The sequence below is a fragment of the Halyomorpha halys genome, unplaced genomic scaffold (assembly GCF_000696795.3).
Source record: "Halyomorpha halys isolate HHAL.00 unplaced genomic scaffold, Hhal_1.1 Scaffold710.1, whole genome shotgun sequence".
In the NCBI taxonomy this organism is placed as follows: Eukaryota; Metazoa; Arthropoda; class Insecta; order Hemiptera; family Pentatomidae; genus Halyomorpha; species Halyomorpha halys.
In genome coordinates this window covers 136,703-151,973 of record NW_027104776.1, presented here as the reverse complement: position 1 = coordinate 151,973, position 15,271 = coordinate 136,703, and the positions used below count along the sequence as shown (strand labels likewise).

The 15,271-nt window shown below is 28.1% G+C and overlaps 1 protein-coding gene across 1 annotated transcript in view; it reads right to left on the bottom strand.

Annotated features, from left to right (window-relative positions):
* Positions 1 to 204: 204 nt before the first annotated feature.
* Positions 205 to 15,271, bottom strand: part of LOC106685553 (UPAR/Ly6 domain-containing protein crok) — a 60,242-nt gene continuing 45,175 nt past the window's right edge. The window contains exons 2-3 of the mRNA XM_014428305.2: positions 5,484 to 5,675; positions 205 to 4,169 (exon numbers count right to left, since the gene is read on the bottom strand). Coding sequence (XP_014283791.1) covers positions 3,967 to 4,169; positions 5,484 to 5,675 — 395 coding nt within the window. The 3' untranslated portion in view covers positions 205 to 3,966. The remainder of the gene's footprint in view (positions 4,170 to 5,483; positions 5,676 to 15,271) is intronic.

Here is a 15,271-nt window from a genome sequence, read left to right as displayed (position 1 = left end):
TATCAAAGAATACATTAAAATTTTCAAATTTTTCTGAGTAATTTAAAACTATTTTTGCCACTTATACCCTTTCTAAAATAAGCTATTCAATTAAATATGTAAAGGATATTTATATGAACTTATATTCTACAGCTCACTTTAAATAAATTATTATCACAATAATGTATTTGAATAAAAATGAATTTACAATAAAATAACTAATAACTATAATTATTTATTGAGAAACATGTTCAATCAAATATATAATACATATTTTTACATGTGAGTTTCGACAATCTGTAGTGAAGGCAGCAATAATTATATATATTTTTTAAATTAGCACAGAGCAAAACAAGATATCACATTTTTCAATTATAAATGTAGGTATTCTACTATTGCTTTGTGTACATTACATGAATTATTGATCGGTTTAGCTATCAATCAACTAATTTTATTAGATCTAATTTCCATCAAAAAATTCTTAATGCATTGGCCGCTAGTGTAAAAACTTTCTAAATAAAAGCTCACTAGTTAAGTTGTTTCTATTTCAAATATTAAAATGTATTATAAAATTATTTGAATAATTATGGGAATTAAATCAACCAAAAGAAACAAAAGGAATTTGTTAATATTTTTTTTTACAACGTTTTACATTATTATGATTTATTTAAGTGATGTACATAAATCTTTAAACATTTTATTTTTTAAATATACCCTATTTTTATGTGCAACAATTTACATCTCTAGAAAATAATCATTGATTGTTCTCAATAATTCAAATTTATTTGCGGTTACACCGATCTTCAGTAATATAAAAACTGCAATATTATTATTACATAATAAGCATATAATGTGAGAAATTAAACAAATAGAATTAATTACATTTTGATATCCTTCAGTTAAGGTGGCTGCATACACAACTGGAAGCCTTAAATAACAATGTTTTTGGTACAATTATAAAGAATTTTTCTTTGCTAGCAAATAGCTCAAGTATATTTGAACAAGCAAGATAAAGTTTTCTTATTTTGGTTAGTTTTGGTCTTAAATAAAGAAAAACTAAACGTGTAGGTAAAAAATACCTTTTAAATAAAAAATAAATAAGAAAGACAAAATTAATTTAATTTTTAGGTGTTGAATGAGTATCATACCTAAGTGTTAAGTGTATCAAAATTGTAGTGTAAATCATAGTATATTAAATCATTTACGTAGTTAAGTGCTTATTAGATTAACTCTAGTATAAAATATGAGAGAGACCACCAAGGCGCTCACAACCAGAGTTCAACCTATCAAGTTAAACTTAATTAGAGGGTAGTAGTTTCCTGTAAATAATTCTTAAATTTAACTCTAATTAATGAATATTAAAGTGAATTGAATAGAACAAATAAGAAAATTATGTTATGAATGTAAGGACTAAAAATATAAACGTGGATATTGTCAAATTATATGATAGCAGTTAAACTCTGTATGCAGCCAGTTTTATACAGAAAAAAAATACCATTTAGTATTTTAATTTGAATTATATTAATATTTGAGATCATTATTACAAAATAAATAATAGTAATAAAAGTGTGTATATTAGAAACCCAATATACTCTTTTCTTAATCAAATGGCAAACATACATTAAACCTATATACAATGTTCAATAATAATCTAACTAATAATAAGAAGTAACAGAGTATATCGATTTAAAAAAAAAAATTACATGGATTTATAAACAGCTTTAAGTCACTAAAATCAATTCTAAATAATTTTTTACATTAATATTTACTCATAGAATAACAATATTTGAAGAAGTTTTTTAGTAGTTCATACTTTACATACAATTACATCAAAAAATATGGATGGAAGATATACTATAATTCATAAATTGGATCGAAATTTTGTTTAACATTTTGTTTTATCTTAACAAATCTTCAGCAATATCAAGGAATCATTTTAATTACAATGAACACAGCTAATTATTTCAGTTATAAGAAAAGAATTGTAGCATGAACAATCATATATTAAAGATAAAATCATGATATTTTGGTAACTTTGAAAGATGAAATTTGCAATTTCTTATAAATTCAAGTTTAATTTCATTAACTTAATTTAATTAACTTAAAAAGTTAACAAAATGTTCTGTTCTGAAAAATAAACACAAACAACTCGAAAGGTTAAATAAATTACAGTTTTCTTATCAATTGTTTTTTAGAGGAGATTGAGAAAAAGATATGAGTTAAAGGTTTTTTCAATTGTATTTATTACTAATTTTTAAATTAAATTATTATCGATGTATGAAGAATCATCTTTCTCTTTAGTTACAAAACTATAATAGGCCTGAATATTACTCGCAGATGTTTACTCAATTAGAAACAGTACACAATGTAAGTTAGTTTAAGGTCAAAGATGGATGGCCTGTGGAAAGAGAGCTAATATTTACAGGAACGTTTAACGTATCTCATTTAGCTTGGTGATTACAATAGGCTCAGTTTTAGGGAAAAACATTTAAACAAATATATTTTTTTTTCTCTTTTTCTTAAATCTATTTTATATATGAATCCACACATGACAATGAAAATAATGTTTTACATAGTCAAAATTGATTGTTTTTACGTGTCAGTTATTTACCAAAGGATTATATTAGGATGAAATAAAATAATTTTAAGGTTTAATGTTTTAGCTACAGAAAACGATTGAACTGATGATTAAGAAAAATGTAGACTTTATTGAGACGTAAACAAAGGATCAAAGATAGTGTTTTAACAATTAATAGCAATTTCAATAGTGTATAAAAGAGACATATTAAGGTCTGGAGAAAAATTAGGTAATCAAAAGAAACAATTTCTGTTATTTTGTATTTTTACAAATATTTTGAGAATATAAGCATAGACACAATCAAGTCAGCTGAATAGCATGAGTTGATTAAAGACATTGAAAAATATGTTTCTCATTTTGGGGGTGTAGCTCAATGAAAACATGCTTTTCAATAATACTTGAAAAATCCAATTAAGTTTTCTTTTTTAAAGTAATTAGAATTTGAAGTTCCAACAAGGTATGGTAGCCAATTGATAATTTATTTCACAAATATGTACAAAAATAAGTAGTTTCAGAATTAGAAAACACAGTTGATAAAACTATAACTGTGTTATAGAAGATATGAAGATATATTATATACAATAAAAGTACTTATCCAGAATGTTTTATTAAAATATTGATTCATCCAGACATTGTGATTATACCTGAATAAAGCAATTTTTGATTGTTTTTTTCATAAAAGAGATGGGTGGCAGGAAGAAGAGTGAGCAAGTGAGAACTACAGGCAGTGTTGCCAGATGGAAAAAAACAACCATTCATTAATACAAATTTTTTTAAGAGTTCATGTTGTTTTCTGAGAAACTTCTATATTCAGGTCAAATGCATGGGTTAATAATATGTATTGAAATGAAAAATTAATTTTCATTATAGTTATTTTTTGTTTTATTTGCATATGTTTACACTAAGACAAAGCATTATCTGGCAACCCTGATCAAGGAAGAGTGCCAAACATGGCAGTGTTTTTATTTCTTCTTAATTCAAAGACAAGTATCTAAACTATGTCTTTTAAAATAGAAGGCATACTGTATGAATATGAAATGTTTAAATTATTTTATCAAATGAACTGAACACATTTAAGAACTTATAGATATGTTTATAACAATATAACATTAAGATAATTATTGCATTATTACTCAACCCTAAGGGCACTGCCTTAGTTATAACAAAATAAATAATTATAAAATAAAAAAAAAAAAATAGAAGTAAAAAAGCTGTGTTACTACCAACAACCGAATCTAATGTTCTTCCTAGTTCCTATTAAACCAAAAATAAAGTGGCACATATTAATAATCTGTCATATTCCATGGTAGGAACTGGTTTCGAAATTAAAGAAATTAATTTGAAATGCTTTTAAATTGATCTCTAGTGTAAAGCTGGTCTATCGTACACTATTGTTAGACACAGGTCTGTTATAACAAGGCAGCTATTGTAGTAAAAGCTATCAGTAGCAATGCAGATGTCAGGTGTTCTGCTGCGTTGCATAAATTTCCGGAGCATGAGCAATAGGTAGCATGAACGTTAAAAGTGCCTGATCTTGTCAAGCACTTTGTTGCATCCTTATATTGATCTTCAATGTATCCACAGCCTCGAACAATCCTTATTTTTCCATATACTGAAAAATAATAAAATCTCAATTATGGAATTAATGGAAATTATTATTTTTATGTTTTCCTTAATTAAATAGTGTTTAAATGTTTTCCTTAAAATAAATATGTATACTGATATTCATTAATAAACAAACATACATTTTAGATTAATTCATCTTTTTTATTTTAGTCAACATTTATGTAAAAAGCAAACATTTCCATTGTTTCTTTTATTTTAGTTCAGATTAAATGAAATACATAAAACAGTCCACAACTCTCAGAAGTCTCCAGGAACAATAAAGTCCATAATTGAACCTTATATGGCCCCCCACCTCCACTGGGGCAAAGGGGGTCCATCCCCCCCACAGGTTTTTTACTTTTATTGAACATTTATCAGTTAAAATCTTCCAGCTAACACTCAAGCATCAGACAAGGTAAACAATAAAATAGTTGTAACAATAAATGGTCACAAAAATATGTGTTACTGGACACTCTCATGACCCATCCCAGGTCACTCCTGGCCCATGTATGGTCACTGGACCACTGTTTGGAAACCAATAACCTAAAACGTTCACAATCTTTAATATCCTTTTTAAAAAATATTTGACCTAACCTTTACTGCAGGTATAATTTTTAAAATTTGTATCCTACAAGAATTTATCCTAAATCATAACATTGTTCAGAAACATTTCCTGACTTCTAAATCTCTTTATTTTAAATTTTGTTTCCTTAATGAATGTTATTTGTGGCAATGATGTATTTAGAACCTAAATAAAGATTAGCTAATACCTAATATGCAAGTGGGGTACATGGCTCAGTATAAAATGAATAATGTGTAATGTTATAGGGTAATTAACTATGAAATGTAATAAAATATATAAAACAAAGTAGAGGGAGTTATTAATAATAAATGTGTTTAGTTTTAGTTTTTAAAAATGACAGAATTTCAGTTAGATACTACACACAAAGTGACCATTAAAGGATATTAAAGAAAAAAAATTTAAGAAAAGAGAAATGCAAAATAACGTAACAATGTAAAAAGATAAGAAAAAGTAGTCATAATGAAAAAGTTAAGAGTATAGAAGATAAAATCTAGCCATTTTCCAAGACTTTAGATATAACTATTTAAATCTAATAAAACTTTGTTACATTTAAATAATAATGAAACTTTGAAGATGGAAGGACTGTTCGAAATGTTAAAAGAAGTATTTATATTGATGTAGCATTGATATAAATAAAGAATTGAAGTAGGAGGGCTATTTAATCGGCCAGAAAAAAAAAAGTAGAAAATTCCATAAATTGCCTTAAAATAAGAGGCTACTAAATATGTTATTAATTACCTTTTTGTACATTTTTTCGACAGATCCTAGGCTTTTCATTAGGCAGGTGTTCAAGTGGTTCCCTAAGGCTACAATTGATGATTCCGATTGAGAATGGATCGAAAGGATCTCCACACCTTGGATCATATTCTGAATTGCACGCATAACATGATATTGGCACTGGCTCTACGCTTTGATCTATTTGCGAACTATCTGTAAAAAAAAAACAGTAATAATTAATAAATTAGATCATAGAAAAAAAATTAAATAGTATAGCTGCAATGTATATAAGATCATCAAATATTAAAGAACAAATACTTTTATTAAGTATTTATTATGTATTATACAATTTGCATAATTTTATTTATTATACATGTGTGCTTTCAAGCATTTTTTCTATTTATATATATCTGCAGGAACTTGTTTGCTATTTCTTTTTTCTTTATAATATTGATTCATTTTTTAGAAATCTATTTTACTAATTATAACTGCATTTTGTGGTTTACTACTTAAAATACTCAAAAACATTAAATCAGTAGTAAACTATAAATCAGACTTGAGAAGGGTGAGTGCACATTATACAGATATATTTAGTAAAATAGATTTTTAAAATTCAATCAATAATATTAAGAAGAAAATAAACAGATATACAAATAAAGATTAGATAATACCTAATACATAAGGGGGGTACATGGCTCAATATAAAATGAATACATTTAAATTTGTACCACTACAACTCATGAAGGGTCAGGGGTTCAGTACTTTGTAAAGAAGTACTGTTACTAGACCAACTGTTGTGCAAGGAGGTGAGAATCATGCTCGACAGCCAGATTTTTACCCAATTAAGGGTACCAATTTAAGAGACTGGGTGAACCCCAGAAGGGCTCCAAGAACCCACAGGAGTTGACTCACAGCTACAGTGTAACAGAAAACAATTTTCTGCCCGACCGGATTTGAACTCGGGTCCTTAGAGTTAGTACCCACGCGCCAATATAAAATTAACAATGTATAATGTTATAGGGTATAGCTGCAAGCTATATAAGACCCTCAAATATTAAAGAACAAATACTTTTAGCAAGTATTTTTTTATGTATTATACCATTTTATTTATTACACATTCATACTTTCAAGAATTTTTTTCTTGCAGGAAATATTTTTTTACTTTTTACTGATGGTATATTGTTTTCCACATATTTTGGTCATGGTTAGTTTTATAAAAATTAAAAATTAATTTTAAAAGCCCCTTTTTGACTATGAAAAAATTATTTAGTATAATTTTTTATTTATATTCCTCAAAGATGATGAATTAGCTAAAGCTTTGAACCACTTAACGCACTGATTTTAACTTTGTCAAGGTGGATAATAAATTAAAATAAGGCTATGGATCTTCATAAATAAGGTGTTCAACATATGACCAAAATTGGATTGAGGACAGTTCTGTCTCAAAGAAGAGTATGTTAGGTTAAATACAAAAATTGGTTAGGTTTTGACTCATGAACTGTCCAAACAAAGTTCACCTTACTTAAAAGAAGATGACAACAGTCTTGAGTTTCTAAAAAAAAAAACAGTAAATATAATCTCCCAATGGTGGTGAGCTCATCAAGAACTAATGTCCAGGATGTAGTATAAAAGGAGCTCCTGTACATCAAGACTTTTATATTGGGAAATTTTGTTTTTTTAAGATGGTAACTCTGGTACACTTTGACCTTGGAAGGTGAACTGACAGGTAATATAGCAGTTGTACTCTCTAATTCAAAGAGAATGCATCAGCCTAAATTTACAATATAACTTATGGTGAGTATTTATTTTATTTATTAGCTAGCATAGGTTTTAATAATGTAAATTTCGATTTTTTTTCAGGACAAAGATTAAAAGACATTCTAATATATTTTCCAAAAATGGAATATTTTGATTATTTTTTAATACAAAATTATGAAATTTATTTTTAAAGTTGATCTCTCAAGTATGTTACTATTCGTTCACAGTCCCTACATACTTACATACAGGTTAAATTAAAAAAATCAAGGATTATTTCAGGAAATAATTTTTTTTTTAGATCCCTTAATAATATATTTATAAACTTATTACCATAAATTAAATTTACTTATTATTAATTATTACAATAAATACTTTAAATTATACTATTATAAAATAGTTGCATAAATAAAAAAATTCAGATAATAATTATTTTCGAAATAATGATTATTTGAGATAGTTATAAGTAGTAACTATTGCAGTAACTGTCGATTTCACTGCCATAGAGTAAACTTTATGATAGTTGGCGTCATGACAACATTTACTATGGTGGTGGTACTATCGTACTGAATTTGGCGTGTCTGTTAACAGTGCATGTAGCGGCAATGAACTGTCAACTGTTACATTAAATCGTGCGTTCATTGGCAAGTTTCCTGCCACGACAGCAACTGTTGTAATCATGGTAATGGTGGAAACTGTCTAATAGTTGTCATCATGAAAGTATTTACTAAGGCAGTAATGTGGTTATTAATCTGGCGTTGATGTAGTTAACAATACATGTTACGTTACTAAAACTGTGTTTATACAGCAACACTTTACTACAACAGCTGCAGCTTTCGTCAGCTTAGGCCAATTGCCATCATGATAATATTTACTCTTGACTGTCATAGGCGAGCTCAAATTAACTAATTATAGCCGAAGCAATAAATTCGTGAAAAATTATTTGATAAAATATTGAACTAATTATTCCATCATTCAGGAAAAAACTTGATTTCGTGAAATAATTATTTAGCAAAATTTCAAAAAATATATATATTTAGGTTATTTAACGATTTATTCTTCAAATTAGTTAAACTAATATTGGGTGCCGTCTCTCTCCACTCCAAAAATAAAACTAAAACAACAACCATTTTTTAACTTAAAAACAATAAAGTGCTCGTCTGATTAAAGAAACAATCATATTAATAAAGTTATTTTTAAAAAAAACTTTCGTATTGCCCGGAGTGGACTCTGCCCTCTTTCAATATTTAATGAAGAGAGCCTGAGTGTCTCTCCCTCAATATTTCGAAGTCATTTACTTTAAAATAACTCATAATAAAGATATATACATTTTATGAGTAATAAATAATATATTAGTTAGCAGAAAATAAGGATATTTAATTAATTATAGAATATCTTTCTACAGGTGGATTAATACGATTTATTTTGTATTGTCTGCCATTAGCTGACAATGAAAATATTTTCCTATTGTGAAAGAAATTCTAAGCTACTTATAACTCCATTTGATAATATTGGGTTAAATATAGATTTGGAACATTTAGAGCAGTTAGAAAGTATAAAATCCCTATGTCAAGGTAAAATTCTTAATGAAAAATAACCTTGAAACAAGTCAAAAACTTAAAGTATCAAAAACCATCTTGAAAAGTATAGTTTACAGTTTCTATTATCAGGATCAACGGCGAAAAGTAGTTTTTTCCTAACCAATAAGTAACAAAGAAATTATGATTTTTCCTAACATACATCAGTAAAAATAACTTTTAAAACTAGCAAAAATGATATTGATCTCAGAAGCAGACATGTTTAAAAATGTACACAATTTTTTGATGAAGACATATGACTTTTTATTTTTTTTGCAAAATGTTATATTGCAAGGAGGGTGTGACAAGTTTGATGAGAATGATCCAATATACCATTTATTACTTGTAAAATTGTCTGCTGTTTCCTTATAAAGCCAAGGGATAAAAATATGCATATCTACATAAATTCTAAAGCATATTATATATTTAACAGTTACCATACCACGGGTCTACGTATTATACTGATCTAAGTACCTGTTTTTTATGAACCCTCATTAAATATATAACGATTAATTAATATATCATACTAATAAAGTTATTAAGAAATACATCAAATAAATATTAAGGCCAGAGCTTAAAAGTCAGTGAATATCTACTTTAGAATGTAATAAGGGCCTGGTATCGTCGGAGTAATAATGATTATGTCTAAACATAATTCAAACTTCTAAATGATGAAATCACAGACGGGAAACTTGTACTATAAAATTAGGTTTCTGAGACCCCCTAGATATTGTAACAAAGTATTCGTAATTGTAATCAACCACCACAAATACAAGTACTGAAAGAATTCATGGTTAATTACTACGTATATTGATGTATTCGTTACTCTTGAATACAGGAAGTATTTAAGGAAGTTGTGACACCACCATTGTATCGATTTGTCCTTTCGATACAGTAGACTAAAGTATCGATACCCAATTGTCTTTGATAAAAAGAATCGATATCCCGAGAGTATCGTATGGAAAGTATCAATCTTCCGATACCGGCATCGATACTCGATAAATACAAAATTATTAAATTTAGTTTTAAAGTTGATTTATCAAGTATGTTACCATTCTTCAATAATGATTATTTGATAATATAGATGATTATTTATGAGGATTATAACACAGAGATAGATAGAAACTATTGCAGTAACTGTAGATTTCACTATCATAGAGTACGGTTTATGATAGTTGCCGTCATGATAACATTTACTATCGTGGCAGTAATTTTTTACTAAATTTGGCATGACTGTTAACAGTACGTGTAGCGGCAGTGAGTTGTTAACTGTTACATTAAATCCTGTGTTTTGACATCACTATTGTATCGATAAGAGTATCGATACAATAGTGATGTCTATTATAGACAATATGTTTTTGACTAAAGTATCGATATCCAATAGTTTCTTAGATGTATTCTTAACTCATTAATAACCGGGTAATACGAATTCTGAAAGTATTCATGAATAACGAATACCGAGTAGTATTTTTATTTGTTTTGTATTGTTGCCTGAAAATGTTTAACAAATACCATATTAGTAGAAACCGAAAACTTAAATTTTATTCACGAATACATTTTCAACGAATATAGAACAATTATGATATATCTATGTGTGTTGACTTGTCGAATAATGAAATTACTATTTATATTTGGTTTGTATTGTTTTTTAGACTTTTGCAGTGAGATGTGCTACTCTAGTCTGCATTTATGTGATCTTATGCTTTTGAGTCTTCATAAAGGTTAGTTACTTATCCTTAGTCGAGAAACCCGAGGCTTTGAGAATCTTGCAATAACATTATGCCTTACGTACACTTAACATGAAAGTAACTATTTTATTATTTAAATATTTAAACTATATATGTATATATATTATTATTATTTTGTTTTTTTAATTTTCAAATATATGAGGGCGTCAAAATGATAAGGTTGTAAAGAAAAAATATTTTATTAGTTCGAGTTGAATATACTTCCATTAAAAAAAAAATTAAAAATAAGTTTATTTTAGCTTAATTAAAGTTAAGAAAGAGGAGTAGTTTTCAATGAGAAATTGTGATTAGTCGTTCAGTTGAAGAAAATGTTTTTAACTTTGATGTTACTGTTTTTTTTTTTCAATATCAATTTTGCTTATTTTGCTTAATAATTAAAATACAAAAGCAAACTAGGACATACTGTGTGCATTAATACTGGTACTACTCATCGAAATAAAGTTTTAAAAAATGGTATTTGGTATTTAAGGGTAATAAATTAACTGACGAAATTAAAACTTTAAAATTGTTCAAGATTGAGAACAAGATTGACGATGCCAGTACACCATCATTCATTCACTCTCCTCATCTTCATGCCTCCTCTCTACTTCCCGAGTTGAAGCTCTGATTCCAAAATTTCTGGAAATTCGTCAGTCCAATTCATTAGTCTTAACCTTACATGTACATTCAAAATGTCAATCTTCTTTGAATGCCATACTGATTTACCGCGTAGGTCTCGCTTAAGACCCTATAAATGCAAACCAGAGATAACCCACCCCACCTCAACAGATTAAAAATGGGGTGTCGATGGAGGGAGATTTGAAAGTAATGGCCAAGGTAAGCAACCGACAAAGGTTTCTCCACATCTGAAAATAATATATTGATTTGATATTCTATGTGAAAGCTATATAGGATTATTTTATGACAGTCGAAATGACAATTTCCCACCTGAGGTTGTAAAAGAGAAATAAACACATAATATTCCTTGGTAAGACATATAAAGTTTATATTACCAAACCAAAGACACCCTATAGTCATAAATACCAAGTGTCAAGTACTTTTTAAAACTACTTTTAAAAATTTATACATCTATAGTGAGCGAAGTAGCTCAGTTTGTAAGGCGCTGTGCTACTAACTCCAAGGGTTCGGGTACCAATTCAGCTGTAGAAGATACTTATTTATTCTGTCACTGTATCCATGAATCGACCCAGAGGATTCGAGAGCCCTTCAGAGGCGCACAGCCATTCTCTATATATAGATTAATTTGGATAAGGGAAAGATCTGGTTATTAAGCACTTAATCAGCGGTTCACATTATTATTATTTATAAAGCTATATAATTAAAATGAGGCATTTGTAAAGCTGTTACTAAACGATATCTATTGAAGTTTTAATGGATATAATCTATATCTAATCTATAACCTGGATATAATCTATACATATAAAAGGGGATGGTCAAATCTTTGTCCACAATAAACTTTTGAATTACTTAACCGATTTACGTAAAGTTTTTTTCAAAATGTTCCCTTTCGCCATGGAAAGGTATAAAGATAATGAAATCCCCGAATACTCAAGTAGATAAATATTTATGAACAAAATTAAGTGATTTTGTTGCGTTAATTATTATATATCAATTTATCCGTCACTTTCCGAAGAATAAGAAAATAATATATCTGATCCTATTTAGTGATATTATATTTACAAAACAATATAAAATCATAATGTGGCTTGGGGTAAAGTAGATTAAACATTTTTTTTTTTAAAATACCATTTTTCGAATAAATTAAAAATTAGAAATTTTTAACATTTATTTATTTGGAGATTTTTTTTTCTCCCGATGTCAATTGTTCATAACTACCCTACATTTTATCCAATACCCTTATAAGGGCGAAATATGGATTTCAAATAGAGAAAAAAAAATTCAATTATTTTATTTTATATCTCTGGTTCTAATTTATTTAATCTCTTTGGTGCAATTTATACAGCCCTAAAAAGCCAAGTTTGGTGTAGATTGGTTAGTCGTGTTGAATTTATTTCTATTTTTCAAACAAAAAATCAAAGAGGCCGAAATTTTTGGCTAAAAAAATTTATTTCCCAATTTTTTTTTTTTTCAAAAATTCGTATTTAAGGGTTTCTTGAGGTGCTAAAAATTAATATCAACTTTGTTTCACTCCTGAAAAATATTATATTACACTTTCATTGGTCAGTCGGTCTGAATGGTTTCAATATAGTAGTAATATTGAAACACAGTGAGGGTTGTTATTCAAAAATCATATTTCATGTAGTCTAAGTTACAATCTGTTACTTTGATGTCAGCTGACTGAGTAGATGTGCTGTAACACAATAAAACCAGTATTTTGCAGTCAGTCCAAGCGTGTCAGATCTTATTCCTTCTTCTCTTTTATAACATTTTTCTTTCGCCAATACTTTAGTTCTAAACATTACAATATCATAGATAATCTAATTGCCTTAAAGTATACGAAAAAAATACCTAAATCAGCCCAGTATTAACAATGATACAGCTAAGTTAGCATTTTACCACACATTGAGATAACTAGTCGGTCTGACCATCAGACAAGTTTCATTTTCGTTCCTTACTTGGTATAATTTTTGTTACTAAATAATAATAATAAAGTATATTTAATTTTAAATAAATACAATAAATTATAACAATCAATTCTGTTCATTATACCTATGAAGATCCTCTAATAATAATTCCTAAGCATTGCCCGGTCTAAGTATTAAATAAAATTGGGATGCATCCACGTATTTAAAATAAGAATAAATGGCTTGAAGAAGAAATAAAGATATTGTGTCTGAGAGCGACTAGGAAATGAGAGAGAACTAGGCCGAACATCGATTGTTCCCTGCTGTTGGCTGTACTTGATAGTACCAGGGCAGTCCTAACTAGAGCAGTCTAACGGGTCTCATCTAGAACTTACATATTATATTCCTTCCGTTTCACTAATTTTATTACTTATTATGTAAATTAATAGCCCACAGAAGTTTAATTATGGATATATTAAAAATCAGGGAAATAGGACATAGCGACCAGATTTTCGAAATTGGGAAGATAATATTTTACCAACGGATTTGTACAATATCTAGAGTTATCACAAGTTTTAAAAATGCCTTTGTTAATATAGATTTATAAATAATTAGTTTAAATATTTTTTTCACACATAACACTTGGCATTAATATTGTAGTTTTGACGGTATAAGTTGTCTTTTGTTACGGACATATACCCTCTTTCATTCCTAACCTATTTTCGGACAATACCCTTTCTCTTTTGAAGTATGACTTCTTTATTACTGTTCAACAACTCAAGAAAAACAAAAATTATACGATAATAAATTGATTTCATGACGCGAGGGAAACAGGAGTGGTGGGGGAAAACGCTCGATAAGTTTTGCATTTAGATTAAAATATCTCGAAAACTAAAACTCCTGGCTTCAAACTGCAAGTGAGGGAAATGTATAGTGTATATGTATACATTTCATCTTCTTTGTAGTGAGCTAAGATTCAAAATTGTATCCTAACACTACACCGAAATAGAGAAGAGAAAAGTACAAGAGATAGCTGGAAAAATTAAATGATAACGAGTTTTTAATTATTTGAACTTTTGAATTTTTTTTTGATAGCCCATTAATAAAACTATTGTCACACGCCCAATATACAATACAGAGAGCTGTCATAAGTCTTATGACCGATTCCTGGTAATCCAAGAGCCCTCTCTCTTAGTTCTTCTTCCCCCCACCTTGATCATTTTGGTATACAAAAAATTAATATCAGAGAAGTTATTATTCTTGATTAACTGCTGAACAAAGTAGTCAAAGAAAACTATGGGAGAGAGGTTGTATACAGTAATCTGTAGATAGTAGTTGTATATAGCATGTCTTAGAGACTGTAGGTTCTCCATTTTATAAAATTTTATATCATATACCAATCTACGGTCGCATAATGTTACGATAGATTAATGGATAATTATAGCAAGCAATCCAAATTCAAATAGGTTACCTTTACAAAGTTTTAATTTCTTTGAAACAAAAAAAAAAAACGAAAAAAATAACTTCATTGACGTTATACAGGCCAAGAGTTCAAAAACTATAAAACAAAAAAAAATTATTTAAATTTAAAATTTTAATACTTTCTGAATACTAAACTTGGAAAGAATATATTTGTGAAAAATTAAAAAAAATATTATCTAAATTTGTACAGGCACTCCTTTGGATTCTTGACAGAATCGTTGGCCTCTTTGCTATGAATGGAAAAGCGAATATAACAAAAACTTCTTAAAATAAAAAAATTAACCAATTAAATGGAATACACATTTTTTTTTTAGATGCTATAATTGAGAAAGATATTAATGTAATATTATATTATATATAATAGGGTTGACCAGCTGTATACATTTTTTATAAAAATCGAGATGACAGAGGGTTTTGAATCTACAAAGCCATAACTATCCGGCTAGAATGAATGTGTATTAGCTGTATTCCATGAATAATATCAAAATCTGTAATCCTTGTTATCGTATAGCTGTGTGAGGTTCCTCTTTAAAGAACCTCTTTGTCCAACACCAGCCTTCTTCTTTCCTGAGAGGTTCAGTTCCTTCCCACTTAAGCGCTTCTTACATTCCATGCTACCAATCCTATATACCTTTTTCCGCATCTAGTCGTATTCCTCAAAAACTGTCGGGGCGTATTTCGTTTCTTCCTTGTAATACAAAATTATTTAAAGGAAGTGAATT